The sequence below is a fragment of the Cucurbita pepo genome, chromosome 7, assembly GCF_057944985.1.
Source record: "Cucurbita pepo subsp. pepo isolate OVF chromosome 7, ASM5794498v1, whole genome shotgun sequence".
Taxonomy (NCBI): domain Eukaryota; kingdom Viridiplantae; phylum Streptophyta; class Magnoliopsida; order Cucurbitales; family Cucurbitaceae; genus Cucurbita; species Cucurbita pepo.
In genome coordinates this window covers 756,169-780,111 of record NC_141804.1, presented here as the reverse complement: position 1 = coordinate 780,111, position 23,943 = coordinate 756,169, and the positions used below count along the sequence as shown (strand labels likewise).

General features: G+C 37.6%; 5 protein-coding genes and 1 long non-coding RNA gene across 6 annotated transcripts; 2 read left to right on the top strand and 4 right to left on the bottom strand.

Moving 5' to 3' along the window:
• The first annotated feature begins 476 nt into the window (after window positions 1–476).
• LOC111799195 (small ribosomal subunit protein eS6) lies at window positions 477–2,695 on the top strand. The gene is made up of 6 exons (XM_023682636.2): window positions 477–598; window positions 679–743; window positions 1,088–1,145; window positions 1,237–1,345; window positions 1,455–1,727; window positions 2,243–2,695. Exons 1-6 carry the CDS (start codon window positions 593–595, stop codon window positions 2,479–2,481), a joined length of 750 nt encoding a protein of 249 aa, XP_023538404.1. The 5' UTR covers window positions 477–592; the 3' UTR covers window positions 2,482–2,695.
• Window positions 2,696–3,768: 1,073 nt separating this feature from the next.
• LOC111798633 (phospho-2-dehydro-3-deoxyheptonate aldolase 1, chloroplastic) lies at window positions 3,769–7,937 on the bottom strand. The gene is made up of 5 exons (XM_023681897.2): window positions 7,321–7,937; window positions 6,942–7,219; window positions 6,325–6,601; window positions 5,942–6,187; window positions 3,769–4,274 (listed from the first exon to the last, which is right to left on the bottom strand). Exons 1-5 carry the CDS (start codon window positions 7,879–7,881, stop codon window positions 4,008–4,010), a joined length of 1,629 nt encoding a protein of 542 aa, XP_023537665.2. The 5' UTR covers window positions 7,882–7,937; the 3' UTR covers window positions 3,769–4,007.
• Window positions 7,938–10,259: 2,322 nt separating this feature from the next.
• LOC111798127 (protein PHOSPHATE-INDUCED 1-like) lies at window positions 10,260–11,374 on the bottom strand. Its single transcript, XM_023681105.2, has one exon. It carries the CDS (start codon window positions 11,311–11,313, stop codon window positions 10,375–10,377), a length of 939 nt encoding a protein of 312 aa, XP_023536873.2. The 5' UTR covers window positions 11,314–11,374; the 3' UTR covers window positions 10,260–10,374.
• Window positions 11,375–14,863: 3,489 nt separating this feature from the next.
• LOC111798899 (protein EXORDIUM-like 2) lies at window positions 14,864–16,625 on the top strand. The gene is made up of 2 exons (XM_023682247.2): window positions 14,864–15,257; window positions 15,845–16,625. The coding sequence occupies exons 1-2, from the start codon at window positions 14,955–14,957 to the stop codon at window positions 16,478–16,480; spliced, it is 939 nt and encodes a 312-aa protein (XP_023538015.2). The 5' UTR covers window positions 14,864–14,954; the 3' UTR covers window positions 16,481–16,625.
• A 394-nt stretch (window positions 16,626–17,019) lies between these two features.
• Window positions 17,020–19,520, bottom strand: LOC111798980 (uncharacterized). Its single transcript, XM_023682350.2, has 5 exons — window positions 19,114–19,520; window positions 18,916–19,039; window positions 18,757–18,835; window positions 18,428–18,660; window positions 17,020–17,243 (listed from the first exon to the last, which is right to left on the bottom strand). Exons 1-5 carry the CDS (start codon window positions 19,300–19,302, stop codon window positions 17,167–17,169), a joined length of 702 nt encoding a protein of 233 aa, XP_023538118.2. The 5' UTR covers window positions 19,303–19,520; the 3' UTR covers window positions 17,020–17,166.
• Window positions 19,521–20,908: 1,388 nt separating this feature from the next.
• Window positions 20,909–23,879, bottom strand: LOC111798187 (uncharacterized). Its single transcript, XR_015421664.1, has 4 exons — window positions 23,721–23,879; window positions 22,063–22,191; window positions 21,300–21,473; window positions 20,909–21,215 (listed from the first exon to the last, which is right to left on the bottom strand). It is a non-coding gene; the product is annotated as an uncharacterized LOC111798187 (long non-coding RNA).
• Between the last annotated feature and the right edge of the window lie 64 nt (window positions 23,880–23,943).

Below are 23,943 nucleotides of genomic sequence, written 5' to 3'. Positions count from 1 at the left end.
TGCTCGGGCCACTCTTGTTATTCTATTTCTCTTTCTTTTTTATTTTATATATAATCAGGTTGGGTCGGGTTACTCCAATCCTTTGCCTACTGAACCCATACTCAACCTGAACTCGACCAAGTCTAAAAAAAATTCCATCCAACCCAATCCTTATGGTAAGGGTCACCATATTTGAGGCTGGGTTTTGCCATTGGTTTATCTAAAAAAAAAAAAAAAAAAAAAAAAAAAAAAAAACTTTAATAGATTATTTGGGCTTTAGCGTGGACAGCCCAATTAGATTAGGCCCACTAATTAAAAAGGCTTTGGTAGATTGGGCCTTAATAGATGATTGGGCTTTAGTTTGGACAGTCCAATTAGATTAGGCCCACTAATGGAAAAGGCTTTGGAAAATTGGGCTTTAATAGATTATTTGGGCTTCAGTTTGCAGCCCAATTAGAGTAGGCCCACTATTTTTGATCCAATATTAAAACGTTACAGCACATATATAAAATCCCTTATGCGCCAAGGTTAAACCCTAAAGAAGGCGTAGCTCCCTCGCTCCATTGTTCATATCTTCTCTGCGGCCGCCTGCCTTCACGACTATCTCAACAAGATGAAGGTTCGACCTTCGATTCCTCTTCTTCCTGATTGTTCTCTCTAATTTGATTCAATTCTAACTTTGAGCTATTTTGTTTTCAGTTTAATATCGCGAATCCGACCACTGGATGCCAGAAGAAACTCGAAATCGACGATGACCAGAAACTGTTAGCTTTCAAATCTCTATGTTCTTCAGTTTGTTGTTTTAGTAACGAATGTGCATTCTATGTTTATGAATTGTTCTTTCCATCTTCAGTCGAATTTTTCTATTGTAAACTTTACATTAATACGTAGCTTGGTCTAGTAGAACCGTAATGTTCAGTTGCTTGAAACTTAGATTAGGTTGAAAAGTACATCTTCATGTCTTGAAACTCATATTTGCTGTAGCTTGGCTTTACATGCCTGGATCTTTGAATTTATTACTAAACCTTTGTTTTTTGCATGGATGATATCATATTTAACCTGGGTTAAATTGTTTCATGGACTAAAATGAACCATTTTCTTTGTTTAGCCGTGCTTTTTTTGACAAGAGGATCTCCCAGGAAGTCAGTGGAGATTCTCTCGGAGAGGTATGTGGGCTCTTCTGTGATCCATTATATTAAATCTCAGTTCCTCGTTGCTGTGGCTGAGTTTACTGATTGAGGAATTTCCTCTTCTCAGGAATTCAAGGGCTATGTTTTCAAAATCATGGGAGGTTGCGACAAGCAGGGATTCCCAATGAAACAGGGAGTGTTGACCCCTGGCCGTGTCCGTCTCCTTCTACACAGAGGTCTGTGGCACCGTTTAATCTAATTTGTGGTGTATATTATTTGTTTCCAATAATTTATAGTACTATCCCAAGTATCCAAGCATGTATTTATTTGTTTTTGTTTGGCCAGGTACCCCTTGTTTCCGTGGATATGGAAGGCGCAATGGAGAACGCAGGAGGAAGTCTGTGCGTGGTTGCATTGTCAGCCAAGACCTTTCTGTTCTGAATTTGGTGATTGTGAAGAAGGGAGACAATGATCTTCCTGGCTTGACAGACACTGAGAAACCAAGAATGAGGGGTCCCAAGAGGGCATCCAAGATTCGCAAGCTTTTCAATCTGTCAAAGGAAGACGATGTTCGAAAGTATGTCAACACATACCGTAGAACATTCACCACCAAATCTGGTATGGTTTATATTGCCTTTTGTGAGTTTTAAACCTAGCTCAACAAACTAAGATTGTTTTGGATTTCTTTTGGTCGTGGATGGAGAGGATTAGAGGAGTTATAATTTTCCAACAATGCTACATAAGATGGCCCAAGTATAGATCAAGGTCTAATACTGTTTTTTGATAAAATTGGATGAATGTTTTCCTTTAATAAACTATGCTATGTTTTGTCACAAGCTTTCTAAAGTGGGATTGTGAGATCCCTCATCGGTGAAAGAGGGGAATGAAGCATTCCTTTGAAGGGTGTGGAAAATTTTCCCTAGTAGACGTGTATTAAAACTACGAGGCTGAATACAGTACGTAATGGTCCAAAACGGATAATATCTGCTAGTGGGGGATTTGGGCTGTTACAGGAATATTCTGAGATTATCTTTTGAGCGATATATAGAATCTTATTTGGTACAAATTGTACATTCAGTTCCCTTTCTTCTTGAATTAAGTTCTCATGGGGTTTTTTCTTTGTTGATTGGCAGGCAAAAAAGTTAGCAAGGCCCCCAAGATTCAGAGGTTGGTTACCCCACTGACCCTGCAGAGGAAGCGAGGAAGAATTGCAGAGAAGAAGAAGAGAATTGCGAAGGCCAAGTCTGAGGCTGCTGAGTATCAGAAGCTCCTTGCGTCTAGGCTGAAGGAGCAAAGAGAACGCCGCAGCGAGAGTTTGGCGAAGAAGAGGTCGAGGCTCTCTACTGCTTCAAAGCCGTCCATTGCTGCTTAGTTTAGTTAATTCGTATTATTTATGTCTCAGGGTTCTGTTATCTTAAATTTTGCCATCCTGTTTTGCTTTTTAAAAGAATCTTCTTTTAGCTTTCTTGACATCTAGAATGGATTGGATTTTTGGTTCCTAATTTGGATAGCCATTTCTTGATATACTTCAAATTTCATGATTAAGCCTAGAGGAATTTTGAAATCCAGCTTAGTAATTTGACGAATTCACGCTGTTCAATTTTAGTGGATATTCAAGTACATGGCTAATCTGAAAAGACTGCTTTATATTTAATGATATGGATTTGTGTTTTAATTAAATGAACGTTTCAAGGATCTTGTGTGTAAGAGAAACATTTAATTTGAGTTTTAAGGTTTATCATGACTTATTATGGTAATTAACATAAAAGCAATGGAGCAAGCCAAAGAACTCTAAGCTAATTTGAATTATGAGGGTTGGGTTGTGTTCATTTTATAGAATCTGACTTGTTCGGGTTTGAATTTCAAATTATTGGGTTAATCCGATCTAACCCAAAAACTTTAAGAAATAATAATAAAGTAGGCCCGAGCTCTCATAGCCAAACCTATGAGTCATTGTCTACGTTCCTCTTTGTTGTTCTACTAAGTTTTCGTCTTGTCTCTGTGTCGTCAGCTTGCCTCTTTGTTTCTTCGTTGGACTCTTTTGAATTCTCGTTTCTTTGCTCGATTTTGCCTCTATGTTTCTCATCAGACATCGCCGACTGTCTCTCCACTCGGTGCTCTGTTCCACTCTCATCGAACTTCTCCGCTCTGTGTTTGTTGTCGGACTTCTTCACTTTGTGTTTGCTGTCGAACTTCTCTACCCTATATTTCTCGTCGAACTTCTCCGCTTTGTGTTTGTTGTCGGACTTCTCCACTCGGACTTCTCCACTTTGTGTTTACTGTCGAACTTCTCTACCCTGTATTTCTTATCGAACTTCTCCACTCAGTATTTCATTGTTTCACAACCCAAACCCAACCAAAAAATAGAAGGTTAGGTTGGGTTGTGAAAAAATTTAAATTGGATTAGATTACCAACCCAACCAAGCCGAATAGTGATCTCTTTCTTTGACATAAACAGAACTAAAACCTTTTTCTGTCGTCGTCCAAATGAATACTGACGTAGAAGAATTCTAATCTTACCATATATTAACATTTCGAGTTCAAACCTTCAATCTTTTGATCGAAAGATACATACCTTAACCGATTGGAATGTTTAGCAAGGTAAGTACTGAGGGAAAAAGTTCATTTAGTTTTTATCTTAATACCACTCCGAAGGAAATGAACAATCATTCAAAACGAGGAACATATATTATAAAGAGATGGAGAATGGGATAAACTGGCACTCATTTCCCATTTCTTCACCTCATTCACTTCTGTTCTTACGAGGGTGTCCCAATCCAAACCAACAGTTTTCTTGGTAATACAACCAAATATAGCTAGAGAGCGGGGCAGCGGAAGATCGGAAAAGACTAGGAAAACGTTACAAGGACGAACTCGAACTCTACTAACTGGAGCATTTTACAGGCCAGAAGAGGGAAGAGAACTCTGCAACTTGATCCTCCTCTTTCTGAACCGCTCTGCGATGATGAACGCGAGTTCGAGAGATTGGGAAGCATTGAGCCTAGGATCACAGTGGGTGTGGTAGCGTGAGCTCAGATCGTCGAATGTTACGGTTCTTGATCCACCAATGCATTCTGTCACATTCTGCCCAGTCATCTCCAAATGAACTCCCCCAGCGTAGCTGCCCTCTTGCTCGTGCACGTCGAAGAATGCTCTAACCTCGGCCTGCCAACACAATCTCCACATTACTTGCTTTCTTCAAACAAACACATATTTGCAAATTCCAGTTAAAACTTGTTAGTTAGATTCAGAGTTCTTTGGTGTGAAATCCCATATCGGTTGGAGAGAGGAACGAAACATTCCTTATAAGAGTGTGAAAACCTCTCCCTAGTAGACGCGTTTTAAGACCGAAAGGCTAACGGTGATACGCAACAGGCTAAAGCAGACAATATCTACTAGCAGTAAGCTTGGATTGTTACAGAGGGTATCAGAGCCAGTGAGCTTGAGTTGTTACAAAGGGTATCAGAGTCAGATACTGAGCGGTGTGTCAGCGAGGATGTTAGGCTCCCAAAGGGGGTGGATTGTGCGATCCCACATCAGTTGGAGAGGGGAACAAAATATTCCTTATGTGGAAACCTCTCCCTAGTAGACGCGTTTTAAAACCGTGAAGCTGAAGACGATACGTAAATGGGCCAAAGCAGACATATCTATTAGCAAGTGGGCTTGAGCTGTTACAAATGGTATTAAAGCCAGACATGGGGTGGTGTGCCAACGAAGACGTTGGGCCTCAAGGGGGGTGGGTGGATTGTGAGATTCCACATCGGTTGGAGGGGAGAACGAATCATTCTTTATAAGGGTGTGGAAACCTCTCCCTAGTAGACACGTTTTTAAAACCGTGAGGCTAACGGGGATACACAACAGGCTAAAGCGGACACTATCTACTAAGCTTAGGCCGTTACATTTGGCCAACTCGGGTGTAACCGACTCGGATGACCCACAATGACATGTAAAACAAGCAAATTGAGAGGTGGAAAAAATGTCATGATCCAAAAGGTTGTTCAAAAGGTGCAGTCAACTTGGTGATATGGAAACATACCTACCCCGCTTACCTACCTACCACAATTCTTTAAGAAGAATTTAGATCATGAATCTTACTTTGACTTGCTCCACAAAAATCTTTCATAAACTATCATTTCCTACCAAATGATCATTCATCTCCACGTGGACAACTTTATCTTGTCGACAATACCTTCTTACTCTTATTTTTGCCATTACTTTCCAAGGGTCGAATTACTTGAATAAGAAATAAAGCCAGCTGAACGTTGTTGTGAGATCCCACCTCGGTTGGAGAGGGGAATGAAGCATTCTTTACGAGGGTGTGAAAACCTCTTCCTAGCAGACACATTTTAAAACCTTGAGGGGAGCCTAAAATGGATATGTAACGGGCCAAAGCGGACAATATCTATTAGTGGTGAGCTTGGACGGTTACAAATAGTATCAGAGCCGGACATCGAACGGTTGCCAACCAGGACACTAGGTCTCCAAGTGGGTGGATTTAGCAACAGACGTGTTTTAAAACCGTGAGGCTAATGGCGATACATAAGAGGTCAAAGCGCACAATATCTGCTAGTGGTGGGTTTAGGTTGTTACAGTTGCGGTTCATCCCGCACACTAATTCTAAGCACTTCAAAGGGTAGACCAAAAGATTTGGATACGAAAGTATGAACAAATTCCCAATTAGAATTCAGATTTTCTTTCAGTTTCGGAGTTATTTTCCCTCGATATACGCTAAATTTATGAATATCATGTAACTACGCAGTGGCTCTAAGTTCAACAAATCATGCCTTCCTGATGTAGTCTATAAGTAGAATGATAAAGGATGAATTTCATACCCTGATAGAGTCGAAGGGGCGGGTCTTGAGACCACAGGGGGCTTTGATAGTGTTCCCGTGCATAGGATCGGAAACCCAGGTGACAACTTGACCAGACCTGCGAACAGCTCGGATCAGATGCGGAAGCTTCACTCTCATATTCTCAGCTCCCATTCTAGTGATCACTGTAATCCTCCCTGGCTTGTTTTGAGGATTCAAAATTTCAATGAGCCTAACAAGCTCGTTTGGATCCATCTTATCACTTACCTACACAAGATTCAACTTATTCAGTCAAGACCGTCTCAGGAACATGATCCAATAGTGTATAAAAGGAGCATTTTCAAGACATGATCAATTGAATAACATGGAATAGCATCGTGGGTAGCTTAATCTGATGCACTTACTTTAATTCCCAGAGGATTGGCAACCCCTCTTAAGAATTCAACATGAGCACCATCCAACTGCCTGGTTCGTTCACCCACCCAAAGCATATGAGCAGAACAATCATAGTAAAGACCAGAAGTCGAATCCAACCGAGTAAGTGACTGCTCATATGGCAAGAGTAAGCATTCATGAGATGTCCAGAAATCAGTAGCAGTCATGATAGGATGATCAATAGTAAGTCCAGCAGCAGCCATGAATCCAAGGGCCTCATCGACTCGGTGGGCGAGTTCCTGGTATCTAGAACACAGTAATAATGATTTAGAACCTAATTATATCAGCAAAAGGGAACTCAATTATCCAAGAAAGTAAGAATTCACGCCAATCATATCTCTGATCTTGATTGTGAGGAACAATATGCATAATTAGAAACAGGGCGAATAGTTAAGTTGAATCATAATCCTATGGAAGAACAGATGATACAGGCTTGCAGGAAAGGGCACAGGAATACAAGAATCATCAAAAGAAAAATGAAAATCAGAAGCCAGACGAATGTCAAAGATTCATTAAGCTACTTTAAACGATCTCGATTTGACCAGAACGAATTTAAGAAGAGAAAGAATCTGAATAAAGCAAATACCTATCTCCTTGCTCGCTGTGCTCTGCAAAATCCAAGTTCCACTGTGTGACCCTCTGCATGGCTGCATAACCACCGGTGGCGAAAGCCCTTAAAAGATTCAGAGTCGCCGCCGATTGACAGTAGGCTCGGATCAACCTTTGAGGATCTGGAATCCTCGACTTCTCATCAAAAGCATCCCCGTTGATATTATCTCCCCTGTAACTCGGCAGCTTTACACCGTCTTTCTCTTCGAACGGGTCTGACCTAGGCTTCGCAAACTGGCCGGCCATTCTTCCAACCTAAACAACCAATTTCCAGATTCGCGGATCAATTTTACCGAAATCATCGAGGAAAACGAAATAGATTGAAAAATTAAACACAGAAGCAAACGAAATGTGACCTTAATGACTGGCATTTGTCCTCCAAACATCAGAACAGCGCCCATTTGAAGAATAATCCGAAAGGTATCACGAATGTTATTACCATTAAATTCCTTAAAGCTCTCAGCACAATCCCCACCCTGTAGAAGGAAAGCATTCCCCATCGCCGCCTCCGCCAGACGCTCCTCCAGGCTCCTCGCCTCTCCGGCGAATACGAGTGGGGGAAACGCTTCCAGCGTATGAAGCACCGATTGAAGCTCTTCCTGATTCGGATACTCAGGAAGCTGTTGAGCTTTCTTCGACTTCCAACTGTCGGGAGTCCATTTCTCAGAGCCCAACTTCTGAGCCGGCTTCACCGTCGAGTTCGTAGCAGCCGATACAGACGGCGGAACCGATTTCTTCTCCACCGGTGGATCGGAAACAGCCGGATTCTTGGCAGACTCAGAAGCCTGGGCGATGATCCGCAGAGACTTTCGATCATCGAAGTTGAAAGAACAATGGCGAGGCTTAGAGGAAGGGAAAGGGCTCCGATTCCTTACAGAAGAATTGATCGGAACAAGAGAACTGCTAGAGAGAGCCATTGATTCCGTTGGCTTCTTCGATTTCCGCGGCAGTTCTCAGCTGCTAAATAAACTGCCCAGCAATGGATCTTAAATAGACCGGGAGAGAAGCCACGATGTAATTTTTTTTTTTTTTCTTTTTTTTTTTAATAAAATATTCGACGCCGTGAAGACGGAACGGAAATAAACGGAGTTTAGTAGCGCGGGTTATGACTAACGGTGCAATTTAAATATAAATAGGTAAATTTAAAATTATTTTATTTTTGTTATAAAGCCAATAAAATAAATTAAAATTTGGAGGAAAAATAAATAATTAGGATGAGGGGCCACCTAACCAGTGGGTTAGAAAACGTCCGGCAACCATTCTGAAGCCACCTACCTACCAAGCTCACCAACCGGTCCACGTCGACACCATCTTTTTTCTTTATTTAAATAATTAAATTAATACATGTAGTTCGTCATGCTTGTCCAAGGCATGTTGTCGTGTCCGTATGTTGGATGTCCCAGTTATGCTTGTCCAGGATGTGTTGTTCATAGTCGCATGTGCGTTTCAAAATTTGTTGTTGTGACCGGCCACAAAAAACATACCTACACCCGACACAGCTAAAGTGTCTAAAAAAATACTATAGTAGATGTGACTAGTTGTCAATTCTTCCTACCCGGGTTGTATGCTATCAAACCCATGGTTGTCGCTTATTCTTTTCTAGCCTATAACACGTTTTTTCTCGCTCATGCTTTCTAAGACATTTCTCTCAAATGTGACTTAAGACTCGAGCATACGCCAATATTATCGCGAAGTTTGAATTTCACACGACTAACTTATTCGTTAAGTTATAATAAATGTCGCACAATCGTTGTCCCGTTGTCGCAAGTGTACAATTATAATACATAGCACAACAATAGTGAATGAAATGTTCTAACGTGATTACTAAACTCGGAGAAGGGAGAGTAGAAGACCAATCACTTCACCTTTGACACCAAATTAGGCAACTTCTTCTAACTCTTTCACAAGAATGACTTAACTTGTAACGAGAACACGAGCTACTTTATGAGTTGACTTGGAACGTATGACTGTTATCTTCTTTCATATTCTAGCATTTGATGTGAAAAATAAAGTCGTTCGTTCGTCTACTCTGATCAAACAGTGTCTAGGCACTTCAATCCGGTACTTAAACTCCACATTGAAGACACCAGATCTAATAACGAATAACTATGATGACAAGAAGTCCCTAATAAACAAAAATAAAAAAAAATAATTTTTGGCAAAATGTTTTAGAATATGCCTGGAATAAACTTGGAAGTAATAAATGCTCTTAATTAATTAAATACTTTAAGTTTGTTATAATATTTAATGGTTTGAAATAAAAATCCTCCTCACATTATTATTTAATTATTTAAAATAAAAATTTTAGTACACAAATAATTAACAAACACACAACAAAAATGAAGAATAATTGAAATAAAGTTCGTAATAAATTAACGCCAATTATTCCTTTAACACGAAATAAAAGAAGGTACCCCGTGAAAATTCCAACATAGTTGTCCTAGCCATTCACAAATGTCGGACCGTCGTGCATTTCCACATGTCTATCTAATTATTAAAATCTCATAATAAATAAATAAACACGTGCTTAAATTATTTAAATTAATTTAAATTAATTATTTTGCCCTTAATTTTTTTATTTTTAAAATTATGATATATATTTAAAAAAATTAATTTCGATAATGAAATTTTACAATTTTATTCGGTCTTTTCAAATTTTTACTTTTTATATTATTCAAAGATTTTATTCACCCTTTTCAAATCTTTTTACTTTTATATTATTCTAATATTTTTGTTATTTATTTTTTATTTTTTATTTTATTTTATTTCCATTTATACTTTTCTTCAATTATCTATTATTATATGGTATTAAAATTAATGGAAAATCTAAAAACTAAAAAGACAATCAAACCTGGTTTAAATAAATTTATTAATATATTTTTAATTGTTTATTTTAAAATTTAAATTTTTTAAAATTACATCGTATCTCATATTATATTTTTTATTAAATATTATTGAACTTTCTAGGAACGGCCCATGGGCCAATCAAAGCACCAACAAGCCCAATACAATTGATGTAAATGAAAATAAATAAAAATTTTATAAAGGGAATTTATTTTAAAATTTTCAGCTTTTCCAAAAATTATAATTCTTAGATAAATACGACTCTCACAACAAAGTATGATATTACCCACTTTGAGTATAATCTCTCATGACTAAGTCTTAAACTTTTCGAAATGCCTAATATTAATGAGAGAGTATTTTTTTTATTATAAACTCATGATCATTCCCTAAATTAACCGATGTGGGACTTTCATCATCAGATATTAATAGAATTAGTGTAATGATTAAAGGATTTAAGCAAATAAAAGAGATTTGCTGTGATTAATTAATCAGATATGTAACAGAGCTACAACAAATGAAGAAATCAACGAATTAAATATTTAATGCACCATTTCCCTATGATCATCTCAAACCAATGTCGAACAAGCCGAAGTAGAAGGGTCCAGCAACGACGGCAGCAAGTACTTCCTTCCGTTACCGCCGTTAGCATTATAGCTCCCGCCGGTGGTGGAATCCGTCAACAAATCGCCGGCGTAACCAGGATAAGCCCCTTTAGCATAGATGCCGGTGCAGGCCGAGGCAGCCTCCAATGGCATCGTCGCCGGACCTTGAAAGTATCCATTTCCAAATGGGTTCGTGACGGTTCCGGCCAAGAGACTGGCGAGGTTTATAATCATTCCGTCCATACCCACATCGCCGTTCGGCGCAATCAGAGGCGGCGATTGCGGGCCGTAAATCGGCTGATGGAATGGCCACGCGCACTGTCCGGGACATTGGGTTTCGGAATTACCAACCCAAATGTAAGCGAATTTGTAGTTTTTGCCTTTGACTCCGACGGCGGCGGGGGCAGAGCCATGAGTGCCGCAACGGCTCATACAGAATCCATCGACGGTGACATCCGGCGCCGTCAACACGACATTAATCGCGTTTTTTTGCTCACCCTTTGAAGCTAATTGAACGATTTTTTTGTTGGTGAGCGATTTCCCCAACGAGTAATTCTCATCGAGTACTTGCTTTCCGACCGACAAAAACAGAGGAGCTGATGTCTTGCCGGAATGTTCATAATACTTCGCCGTCATCTTCCACCACGAGGCGACCGACGGCGCGGCGGCTTTAATGGAAGAATCCGACAGGGAAGTAAGGAAATCATTAACGATTGCTTTCTGGGACGGCTTGAATTTTCCATACCAAATGAGATTGATACGGATCTTGCCGGAAAGAAGAGGGCCGTTGTGGTATTTCAGCGACTGGGTCTGGTCGGGAATGAACTCATTAAGCAACCTGGAAGCAATGGAGATTTGGAAGAAGGAAATAAAGACAAAGATTTGGAACATCGAGGCCGCCATTGTTATGAAGCAGAAGCAGAAGCAGAGGAGGAAGACGATGAATTGGTTTGTGATGGAATAATAAGCCGACCGGGTTTATATATATATAGGTGGAAGAACTGGAAGCTGCCAAGAATTGATGGATAATAAATTATTATTATTATTTTTTTAAAAATGGTAGATATGAAGATGAGGTGGAATTTGACTTACCATGTAGGCAATTCCGTTTAAGCAACATCGACCGGCGCGTGGTTACAACGCGCCGTTGTATATCGTACGATGGGCGCGTGTTCTACACTCGTGAGTGGTAATGGAAAGTGAAAATCTCTGGATTTTAAATGTAGACGTGTTTTTTACAGGTTAGATACAGTAAGATGACTTTTGGTGGGGGAAAAGTCAGATTTGTCCTGAGGGTGGTATGGGGAGGGTAGGGGTAAAATGGGAAGATTAGGAAAGGAAATAGACGTTGGGGGAGTGAGTGACAGGCTGGAGGCAGTGCATGAATGTCAATTCATCGGGACGCGTAAAGGAATGCTATTGGCAGTGGTATCCAATGGGAAGAGCACGTGATGTGCACGTGATATTTGGCGCTTCCAGTTTTTGGTTATTTAATTTCTTTGTAATAATACCGCGTAGACCTCTATGGATTGGCTACCTTCGTAACCGGTAGCCAGTAGCTCCAGTGAAACATTCACTGGACCTCACAGCTGGCACAGCCCTCCAAAATTTCAAATTCCCCAATACCTAATTTCAAAAATATTAAATTATAATTTCTTAATTTTATTTTCAATAATTATGTAAAAAATAACTTAACCAAGTCTAATATTTCTTAAAAATAAAAATTAATTAATTTATTAAAAATATTAAGGTTTTAATTATTTATTTATTTAAAAAAATATGATTAGTGGGAGTTTGGTGAGTTAATGCGCGCATTAAATAATTATAATTAATAAACATGTAAAAGTAAACCCAAAATCACGAGTCTACCTATGCAACAGGTGGCCGTCAGCATTATCCAAACAATAAAAGATAAAATAATAAAAATAAAAATAAATAAATATATTTTGGAGTTCACGAGGCTTCCCCAGCAAACCCTACCCCATACCCTAATTAATTAAAAATGTAAGGATAGGGATGGATGGCAGATATAATAAAAAAATATTTAAAAATAATAATTAAATAAATCTCTTAAATCTCGGATAATGGATTTTATTTTATTAAATTACCAATTTTACTGTGTAATTAATTTAATTTATTAATTTTTTTTTTTAATTTAGTATATAACAGATAATTGATTTATTACTTTTTTTTTTTTTTTTTTATATCGACCGATTAAATATAAAATTAAAAGTTTAATGTTTTATTAGAAACTAAATTTTTATCGGTGGTGTCGAGTTGTCGGGAGGCTGCCAGCGGAGGAGGCATTTCCTTGGTCGGCGGCGGAGGAGAATTTATGGTCCGTGAGCGTGAAGAGTGGAGGCGATTTGTGGAGCTGTCGCATGGGGCGCCTGGTCTGAAGTCAATGCCACCGCTGTTGGCTCACGCTCAGCCTGCAGCAGCTTCCTGGAAATGGCCAATTGCCCTAAGTCAATTCGCCTTGTTAGGGTCCCTCCGTACCTACGTTGACTTTTGCAAAAATAAAGTTAGTAACGTCTATCATTTAGGTACGGTGATTTTATCAAATATTCTCATGGTATTCGAACTTTTTCGGGTTAGTAAGCTCGATCTTTTCTTCTTCATGGTTTTCAATTCCTCTTCTCATCTTCTTCCTTTCAACACTCTAATCCATATGATCACCGTTAAGCTTTCTTTCTCTCGTTGTCTTAGTTGAAAAAGTCAAAGACATGTTGGGCTATGTTGATGATATGATGTAATCACCACCACACCTTTAGCCAGACCGACCAGTCTTGGCAATATATGGATTATAGTGTTGAAAGGAATAAGATGAGAAGTGGATTCGGAAGCCACGGAGAATAGAGAATCGTAGTTGCTAAAACCGAATGGGTAAAAGTTCTCTATTTATAATCAAATAAATAGAAATAGCAATAAATGGATACAGATATTTGCTTATAACAAGGGAACAAATGTGATACACATGATAAACCACAAGATATTTGCCTATAATAAATAGTCAAATATGGTACTAAATATCATCAATTATACAAGATATTTGTCTGTAATAAGTGGTAAACTATAATTCAAAGTTAAATATCTAGTATGAATTAATCGAGAAATTCAGCTCATAAATTTTGACGTTTGCGTCTGTTTAGTTCATGAACGTTGAAAAACGTCCAATAAATTTCAAAACTTTTAATGTTTCGTCTAATTATTTCTTACCTCGGTTATTATGTTTGCAACCACAATTCTCAGCTACGTTACGACTTATCTAATTTGAATGAATGCTCGAGATTCTCCCAACCTCATAACTCCATTATTGCTCTCCCTCAACTCCTTTCATTAATGCCAAGTATACACATAACTATAGACTCAACATGCCTATGTTCATAATTTTATCGCCCAAGGTCAAGAGAACGAGAAACGACATGTCGGCATGGGCAAACATAAAAAACAAGCAAGTGGAGTTGGATAAAGCAAATGCGTTGTTTCATTGGAGCGTACAGATTCGTCTGTGTTTTCTGATGCATTTTCCATTAAAATTTTAATTATTATTATTTTTATTTATTTTTTTCCATTTGGTCCCACCACCAATCATTTTCTTAATATATTTTAATATTTATATCAATAATTCAATTCACATTTAATATATTCATTTTCTTACACAAATTTAAACAATCTTTTTGTTTTTTTTTTTATAATAAATATTTTAAAATTTTAAAATTAAATATAAAAGACCCGTGTTCGTTTGTTGAGATAATCTTCACTCTTAAAAATCAAGACGAGTAGACAACATGATTATATTACAGGCGAATGTGGGGACCATTAGGTGCCAAATTCGAATTTCAAATGCTGACTTAAATCTTATATATTACAAATTATTTAATTATCTACAGAAGTACGAGTAATATTAAAGTTTAGAATTTAAGATGGTTTATTAATTAATTAATTAAATATTCTCGGTGCCCGGAACCTCCTTTGAGTAATTGCCAAACCATCGTCCATTGATCCAATAACAACACACGAAGTTTTTTATTTTTATTCTTTTGCTTATTTTTTTTAAACGTGTATCTTCGATCAAAAGATTAGATAATTTAATCGGGGGAAAGGGTTAATTTCGATATTATTTTTTAAAAAATTAATTTTTTGAAAAATTGATGCATGCATGCATGTAACTTTACGAGGCAGCAAGGTCCAAAAAATAAATAAATTAAAATAAAAAATAAAAAAACAAAAAAACAAATAAATAATTAAATAAATAAAGGTTAGATTCTTCCCCCTATAATACAAAATCTTATCAACTTCTCGTGAACTCAAAGTTTAAATCTTTAAATTTCCTTTTAGCCTTTAAGAAATCCTCATTACCTCGAAAGCTACTTCCCAACTCCCACTGCACTATATATATATCTATATATATATATATATATATATATATATATATATATATATATATATATATATATATATATATATATATATATATCTTGTTCATGAGAAGGAAACAGAAAAAGCTTTGAACTTTCTGAAAATTTGAGCTGATTTTTCAAATGGGTCTCTTTCGATTTTCGAATTCGATTGTGTTTGTTGTTGTTTTTGGATTGATGAACATGTTCGGTTCTGGGTTTGGAGCAAGAAAGCTTGCTGCGTTGTATGAACCGCCGCCGGTGGCCATCGGTTACCATAATGGGACGTTGCTTGACGGCGATGTTCCTGTTTCCATTTTATGGTATGGGAAGTTTACGGCGGCTCACAAAGCTGTTCTTGTCGACTTTCTTCTGTCGCTGAATTCCAAGAGCGACACCGCCGCCAGCAACGCCCCGCCGGTCTCTCGCTGGTGGAGTACCGTTCAGGTAAGTAATGTTAAAGATATTTAATTTTAAATTATAGCTTAATATATATAACATTTGATCGTTTATTACAGGCAAGTATTTCATACCATTTATCGTAGTAGCATATTTGACATTTTATTAAAGTCAAGTGTCTAGTTATTTGTCTTCTATTACCGCTTAATATATGTATTATATTTGTCGGTTAAGTATCTAGATATTTGTTTCTATTACGGCTTAGTATTATATTTGTATATATCTGGTATTAATTTATTATTTATTTATTTATTTATTCTTTCCATATTCCTCATATGATTATAAATATAGAATTTGATGGTAAATTTCTCTATTTATAATCTTTAAATAAATTTCAAAAAATATGAAAAAAATAATAAATGAAAATATTATTTTATTATAATAAAAGTCAAATATAATACAGTAAAGGTAAATATTTATATATTTTTCGTCAATAAAAAAGTTAAATATGATATATATAGTAAATTGTGGACCGTCCAAATTTAGATTATATATATATATATATATGGTAAACTATAATTTATTTCAAAATTATAAATTATAAATTAAATTATTATTTTTTTCTATTAATTCAGGTTTATATGAAAAGAGCCGGAAAGAAAGAGGCTCGGGTGATTTTAGCGAACCAAGTGACAGACGACAGCTACTCCATTGGGAAACTCCTAAAGAAGCTTCAAATTTCCGAGTTGTCACGGAGGGCCGGCTCGAAACACGGCGGCGTGACACTGGTTCTCACGGCGGAGGACGTCGCCGTCGAAGGTTTCTGTATGAGCAACTGCGGGTTTCACGATTGGGACCACAAATCAAAATCGGCATTCATATGGGTCGGCAACTCAGTGAGTCAATGTCCGGGTCAATGCGCCTGGCCTTTCCACCAGCCCATTTACGGCCCACAAACGCCGCCGCTCATACCGCCCAACGCCGACGTCGGACTCGATGGCATGATAATCAACATCGCCACTCTTTTAGCCGGAACCGCCACGAACCCATTCGGAGACGGCTACTATCTCGGGTCGCCGGCGGCGCCGCTGGAGGTGGCGACTGCTTGCCCCGGAGTGTACGGGAAAGGGGCTTATCCGGGATACGCTGGTGACCTGTTGCAGGATGGCACCACCGGCAGCAGCTATAACGCCGTTGGCGTCGGAACCAGAAAGTACCTTTTGCCGGCGTTGTACGACCCTGTAACTGCCCGGTGTTCAACTCTCGTTTGATCCGGGAGGGTATTTGAGTCATTTTGAGAAAGAGATGTGGTTGGTCATGTGACCTTATAATGTATATATGATGATAAATATGAAATATGTCTTAAAAAACAGTAAATAGTAAAAATAAAAAACTCCCCTTAGTAATTTTATTTAACCGTTAATTTATTAATATTTTTTAATAAAGATAATATTTAAAAATAAAAACTTTAAAATTTATATAAAATTACTCATGAAAATTCGATCTACCCATCTTAATTTTTTGGCTGAATAAGTTTTCAACTCAGCCGAGATTCATTTACATTACCTTGTCGGGAAGCACACTAACCCTATTGAAACTGCACGAGAAAACTGATCCAATCAAGCTGTTCGATTTTCCATCCATTCAACACAACAATAAATATAAGAGCCAATAATGGAACGTCAACACCAATAATGGAACGTCAACACCAATAATGTTACCTAGATTACATTTAAGACACCTCGTTTAGTTGGGTTTGTTTGATTTTATAGTTGAAAGAGTAAAAAGGTAAATCTTAGTAAAATGTAGGTGAAAATTAAATACAATATTGTATTTATTGATTTCGGAATAAAATTGAAAGTTTAAGGTACAAATTAACTAATTTAACTAACAGAAATATAATTTACAGCTTAATATTATTATTATTACTATAATATAATATAATATAAACAGGATTCTATGAAGAGTTTGGGCTATTGAAGCCACTGCCTCCACCTTCTGTGTCCGTTGGAGTATGCTGCGGAGTCTCCCAACCTGAACACTCACATCCAAAAACATACATAAATTACATTTATATATATATATCATATGATATTTTTTAAACTTAGGTTAATAATTAAATTAACAATTTAACGTCTATTTATACAGCAAATTTTGTGTCTAATAGATCTAAGTGACAGACATGTAATATTAAAAGACACCCAACAAGATCTGTCTTACCAATGAATAGTTAGATTTTTGTTGTTTATGATAATTAAAAAAAAACCGCTATAAATAATTGAATTTTGTTTTTTCGTATCTCGATATTATTTTCTGCCTTTTTTTTGTTTGGATTATGTTTTATGTGGAATAATTTTAGAATGTTTTTTTTTATATTCTTTTTAAGATATCACCTATTTTACACATTTTAAGTATTTAAATGCTACATAACCAATTTATTCATATTATCTATTTCGATTATGTATCAAAATACTTTAAAACTAACAGATATCATCCTCTCTAGACTTTTCCTTTCAGACTTGGGTTATTATAGCATTAGAGCCAGTTACTAGATAGCATGCCAGCGAGGACGCTGACCCTTAAGGAGGGTGGATGAAAATTCACCCACCACTAGCAAATATTATCCTCTCTAGTCTTTTCGTTCCAGACTTGGGCTATTACAGTATTAGAGCCAGTCACCGAATAGTATGCCAGCGAGGACGCTGACCCTTAGGAGGGTGGATGAAAGTTCCATGTTGGTTAATTTAGGGAATGATCATGGGTTTATAATCAAGGAATACTCTCTCTATTGACACGAGGCCTCTCGGAGAAGCCCAAAGCAAAGCCATGAGAGACTCAAAATGAACAATATCATATCATTGTGGAGAACCGTGTTCATCTAATATTATTTTCAAGGGTGTGGAAACTCCTACCTAATATGAACGTTTTAAATATTTGAGAGGAAGCTCAAAAGAGAATAAGAACAATATCTACTGGTAGTGAGACGGTAGAGACGGAATTGTTAGAGAAACTTTGGAAACAACCTAAAAATCCTATCTGGCATGGCGTTTCATACACCCCTGTTCATGGGGTTGTGAATGGCCAATGACCCATCAGACAGCTCAGTCCTCACATGGGCGCAGGCCATGACCCATGTGTTTCTCTCCAGACAATCCCCGCCCAATAATGATATTATTATCAAAATAAAACAAGAATTTAATAAAACGATAAATAATTACCAGTACTGGGAGTAATAATCTGGTGCATCGGAGAGTAGAACAACCCCTGATTCATATAGTACGGAACATAGGGTGCTGCTGCTGATGATGGCGATGAAAATGGTGCTCTTGGAGCCGGTGATGAAGAAGAACAGTCATAGCCATAGCCATAGCCATAGCCATAGCCATGGCCGTACCCAATGCCATAGCCATAGCCATAAGGTACTGTGTAATTTGGAGCGTAGGATCGGTATCTGCAAAAAGAAACAAAAAAACAAACAACATTTGACTTCCTGTCGAGGTAAATTGTTGGTTCCTTGTAACATTGTCGCCATCGAAGAATCATGTACCTGTATGGCGGGAAAATGACCGGCGGCGGCGGAAACGACGGCCGTAACCCGCCGTACGACGCTGTAGTTTGGATTCTCCCTGTAAAATCGAGAAGAATGTTAACAGAAATCAATCGATCGTTTTCCGGTAATGAGATTAGGAAAGTTAATCGGAGATACCTCCGGACGGCGGAGGACGAGGCGGACCGAAGATGGCGATGTTACAGTTTGCTCGTCTTCCACAGATAATCGGATTTGGATTAGCGCAGGCCATTCTCGCCGATTGAGGATCTCGGAAAGTGACCTAATTACAAAATCGGAGACGGCGGAATTAAAATCGTAACCGGAAATGGAATCGGAGAGGAATAAGGAACTTACGAATCCGTAGCCTTTGGATTTGCCGGTGGTTTTATCTTTGATTATGACGGCTTCGAGAATCTCGCCGAACTGTTGGAAGAATCTGTGCATTTCGTCGGATTTGGTCTCCCAAGCGAGGCCGCCGACGAAGACTTTGGTCCATGTGGTGTCGCCGAAGAGCGGCGGGGGATTGGAGAAATGATCGGCCATGGGGGCGGCGGAGGAAGGATTAGGAGGAGGAAGGAGGGCGGCGGTGGGTGTGGTGGACGGTGATGTTCATGAATTAAGAAGCCAGAGAAGGTTTAATGGAGATTTATAGAAGAAATTGGAGGGGTTGTTATGTGGCGTTGGTGTTCTTTGTTTGTTTGGTTCTTAATTTTGCAGAGACGGATTTGAACTGTTGAAGAAAGGGGTTGGGTTCTGGTTGGCCTCTCCCAATATCCATAAATTAATATATATATTTTTAAATTTAAAATACATCAATTAAATTATAAATTTAATCTTATAATATAATTATTATTCAACGCGAACCCGAGATGTCTAACCTAATTAATATTTTTATCAATTTGAACGTAGCTATACTGTTAAAATGTTATATTATTAACTGCAATATATGCTATTTTTTAAAAAATATTTAACTTAATTCAATTATGACATCGAATTCTAATCTATACTTCACGTGTTTTGATTATATTTTTACTTATCCAATTTGAAATTGTTCATTAAGATTATAAATTTAGGGTTCATTTGGAATGATTCCAAAAATTCAAACCCTAATTTCAGTAATTTTTCAAAGTTCGAGGGTTGGGAGGATTGACAAATCACGAAAGTTTGAACTCTTTTAAGAAATTTGCAAATTTAGCAATTCTGTAATTTGATAAAATTTCTTCAACAGTTCTTAACGTTAAAAGTCGTTTATCGATTGAGCACGATACAATTTACTATAGCTTATAATAGTCATGGGTTCAATCCATTAATAGCTTCGAACCATATAAACTATTTATAATATATTGGAAATTAAAATAATATTAATATTAATATTAATACATCATTAATTACAACATTTTGAGTTTAAAATGTTGTATAATAAGCTTTAAGTTGATAAAAATAAATTTTAATAGACGAGATTTAGTTGACTTTTTTTTTCAACCATATGTCAATTTAAAATTTTGACTTCTTAATTCAAAGTACAAATACTAACCGAGATTTATTTATTTATTTTGACTAAGCCGTTAACCACTAGGTGCTCAGGAATCGAATCGAGATCAATCATTATGGTATTGAATGATTCGATGATGAAATTAGTGGTAGTTAATTTATTTGATAATATAATAGCTTAGCTAAGTTGGTTTAGAGGACATTGATGGAAATGGAAGGGCCATTATTTTGTCTATGTACATCACTCATATGAGAATCACATTTGCTGTATTTGGCTAAGCTTTATCAACTTTTTCATGGAATCTCATCTACCTTCATCATTACATGATTGGATCACTTACAATTATATATATTCAACGACTAAATCTAATTAGAAATGAACTTTTATTTGATTACCTCAGGACGAGTAACTGATCAATCTCAGTTAACATATAAAATATGGTGCAACGATGTTGAGGAGCTTCGAGGAACAAGATACCATCATATGCAACATTATGCTTGTCCAAGACGTGTTGCCTATGACTACATGTCGGATGTCTTGGTCATGCTTTTCCAAGACGTGTTGTCCAGGGCTGCATGTTTGTTATAAATCCTTTTTACTTATTTTCATGTTAGATATGCTCTTATTATTATTTTTGTTTCTGTAAGGGGTGTATGATCAGTCACAAAATCATGTCTACACCCACTTTAGCTAAAAGGCCCAAAAATGTATCATACAATGATGTGACTAGTTGTCAAATCTTCCTACGTAGGTTTTATGCTATCAAATGCCCCAAAATGTACATTTCTCTCAAACGCGATCCAAGGCTCGAGCATACGCCGTTATTGTCCGTGAAATGTTCACATAGCCGACGTGTTCGCTGGATTAGAACAAATGTCGCACAATCGCTGTCCTACTGCCGCAATAGTGCAATTGTGACACGTAGCATGTTATATGAGGGCGAAAGATCGTCATCATCGGGTCTCTTCGGGTGATATGAGAATATTAGCGGGGATGTAAGAACTTCATCCAAGTACCTTAATAATCAATAACAGAAGAAAATCATTACCATATACTTCAAGTTCACTCTTGTTTAAGTTAGCTCTAGAAGGCCATGTCCTCTCTTCCACAGGTACCCACCTAGAGCTTTTTGTTACAATGATTGCAGTCTTCAATAGGTTGATAATATTGAGATTCGACACAATGGCCTTCACTACATAGGGATGGACCTGAGCCAGAGTTCCTAAGATTACAAGCGGAGTATATCAAACGATCACAATAATATGGCTTTAGACAAATTTTATGATTAGGCTCTCTGTAAACTCACGAATAACGTTTCATCTTTTTTGATTGGTTTTGTTGTGGAGAAAGCTGTAACAGCCTAAGCCCACCGCTAGTAGATATTGCCGTATTTAGACTTTCCCTTCTGAGTTTCCCCTCAAGGTTTTTAAAACGCGTTTGGTAGGGAAAGGTTTTCACACCTTATAAGTAATGTTTTGTTCCTCTCTCCAACTAATGTTGGATCTCACAATCCACCTTCTTTGGAGATCCAACGTTCTCGTTGGCGCATCGCCCGGTGTCTGGCTCTTATACCATTTGTAACAGCCTAAGCCCATCGCTAGCAGATATTGTCTTCTTTGGTCTTTCTCGTTTAGGCTTCCTCTCAAGGTTTTTAAAACACATCTAGTAAGAAGAGGTTTCCACACCTTTATAAGAAATGTTTCGTTCTCCAAGATCTCATGTATGTCAACCATGACATTGGATGGGTGAAAGGACCAATGATCTGGGAGTGGGAGTTAAAGTTTGCTGACTCTAAATATAAATTTACTTACTCCTATATGATATTAGATGCATTTATTAGCCCAATCATCCCTCCAATTTGGTGGGAGTAATCTTCTATGCCTTCAAACATGGAAGAGTCTGAATGGAATGATATCTGCTCTTTCTACATCATCATTATCCTGCAAACACAAAACTACAGTTGACGGTCACATCGACTAAATAAACGAGAAAATAACCTCTTGGTCAAGCTTCCTGAAGAAAGGACTTCCTCATCAGTAATATTTACAGATAACTATCTTTTCTATGGGCCCATCTGAGAGGAATCCTGTACTTCACACGAGGTGGTACAATGAATTTTGCTTTGGTTCAGTCTCACAATTACAATTACAATTGGAATGCTCACGAGTCGGATTTTTCTTGTAACAGTCTAAATCCACCGCTAATAGATATTGTCCTGTTTTAAAACGTGTTTGCTAGAGAGAGGTTTTTCACACCCTTATAAACAATATTTAGTTCTCCTTCCCCAACCAATTGTGGGATCTCACAGTCTATCCCCTTCAGGGCCTAGAGTTCTTATTGGCTCTCGTTCCTTTCTCTAATCGATGTGGGACCCCAAATCCACCCCCTTCGGACCCCAACGTCCTTGCTGGCACACCGCCTCGTGTTTACCCCCCTTCGGAGCTTAGCCTCCTTACTGGCACATCGCTCAGTGTCTGACTCTGATGCCATTTGTAACGATCCAAACCCACCGCTAGCAGATATTGTTCTCTTTGGGCTTTACCTTTCGAGCTTCCCCTCAAGCCTTTTAAAATGCGTCTACTAGGGAGAGTAAGAATGCTTTGTTCTCCTCTCCAACCGACGTGGGATCTCACATCTCTAAAGTGCTAAAGTAAGGAGATGTATACTTATAAACCCATGATCATCTCCTTAATTAGTCAATGTGGGACTCTCCACTAACAATCCTCCCCTCGAACAAAGTATACCATAGAGCCTCCCTTGAGGCCTATGAAGCCCTTGACCAGGCTCCCCTTGATTGAAGCTCAACTCTTTTCTCTGGAGCCCTCGAACAAAGTACACCTTTCGTTTGACACTTAAGTCACTTTTTTACTACACCTTCGAGGCTCCCAATTCCTTTGTTCGACATTTGAGGATTTTATTGACATGGCTAAGTTAAAGCCATGACTCTGATATCATGTTGTGAATCACGAACCTCCACAATGGTATGATATTGGGAATCATGAACCTCCACAAAGCCTCATACCAGTAGAGATGTATTTGGTTTATGATCATCCCCTTCCACGTCCAAATCTCCCTTTTCAGTTCAATCTTTCGTAGACAAATTATGAACACCCTCACAAATCCTTGCCCATAAACATTCTCAAACCAAAACTCTTGAAACCAAATGAAGAAACAACTAAGATTTAGCATAATCACTAAATGTTCTTCACTTAAGTTTAGTAATAACCAAGAACTAAGAACGAACGTTCTCTATGCTAAAAGCAAACAACCGCACAAATTCATATGCAAATCCTCATAACATTATTGATTGATTGAAGTTCACAAATCTTTTCAATGTCATAACCTAAATCAAAAAAACAATCACTAAACAAAAGTTTCAGGTTCAGCAGAATACAAGGCGATTCTCAATCAACATATCGAATTCGAAACATAGTGAAATACAGAGGAAAACAAGAGAGAATCGACAAACCTCGAGAATGGAGCAGGGACAGAAGAGTGAAAATCAACAACCAGAAATCTTGTAACAAGTATGAACCCTAGAAAGGTTTAGTGGAGAGACTGTAAGAGGAAGACAAGAACATTCTGGAAGCTTCTGCTGCTGTAATAATTTTTTTTAAGAGAAAGTGTAAATTCATATGTATTTATTTATTTAAATATATTTATATCGATTATTTTAATAATTCTAGGGTAAG

What these genes read in the sequence shown, in the direction of transcription:
- LOC111798633 (XM_023681897.2), bottom strand. Translation starts at nt 7,881, where the DNA reads ATGGCTCTCTCTAGCAGTTCTCTTGTTCCGATCAATTCTTCTGTAAGG. An exon ending in GACAAATGCCAGTCATTAAG is followed by an intron (nt 7,220 to 7,320) that starts GTCACATTTCGT and finishes TTGGTTGTTTAG; the next exon opens with GTTGGAAGAATGGCCGGCCA. An exon ending in CCAATCCTCTGGGAATTAAA is followed by an intron (nt 6,188 to 6,324) that starts GTAAGTGCATCA and finishes AATCTTGTGTAG; the next exon opens with GTAAGTGATAAGATGGATCC.
- LOC111798127 (XM_023681105.2), bottom strand. Translation starts at nt 11,313, where the DNA reads ATGGCGGCCTCGATGTTCCAAATCTTTGTCTTTATTTCCTTCTTCCAA.
- LOC111798899 (XM_023682247.2), top strand. Translation starts at nt 14,955, where the DNA reads ATGGGTCTCTTTCGATTTTCGAATTCGATTGTGTTTGTTGTTGTTTTT. An exon ending in GCTGGTGGAGTACCGTTCAG is followed by an intron (nt 15,258 to 15,844) that starts GTAAGTAATGTT and finishes CTATTAATTCAG; the next exon opens with GTTTATATGAAAAGAGCCGG.
- LOC111799195 (XM_023682636.2), top strand. An exon ending in ATCGACGATGACCAGAAACT is followed by an intron (nt 744 to 1,087) that starts GTTAGCTTTCAA and finishes TTCTTTGTTTAG; the next exon opens with CCGTGCTTTTTTTGACAAGA. An exon ending in CCGTCTCCTTCTACACAGAG is followed by an intron (nt 1,346 to 1,454) that starts GTCTGTGGCACC and finishes TTGTTTGGCCAG; the next exon opens with GTACCCCTTGTTTCCGTGGA.
- LOC111798980 (XM_023682350.2), bottom strand. Translation starts at nt 19,302, where the DNA reads ATGGCCGATCATTTCTCCAATCCCCCGCCGCTCTTCGGCGACACCACA. An exon ending in AATCCAAAGGCTACGGATTC is followed by an intron (nt 19,040 to 19,113) that starts GTAAGTTCCTTA and finishes TTTTGTAATTAG; the next exon opens with GTCACTTTCCGAGATCCTCA. An exon ending in GATTATTACTCCCAGTACTG is followed by an intron (nt 17,244 to 18,427) that starts GTAATTATTTAT and finishes GTGAGTGTTCAG; the next exon opens with GTTGGGAGACTCCGCAGCAT.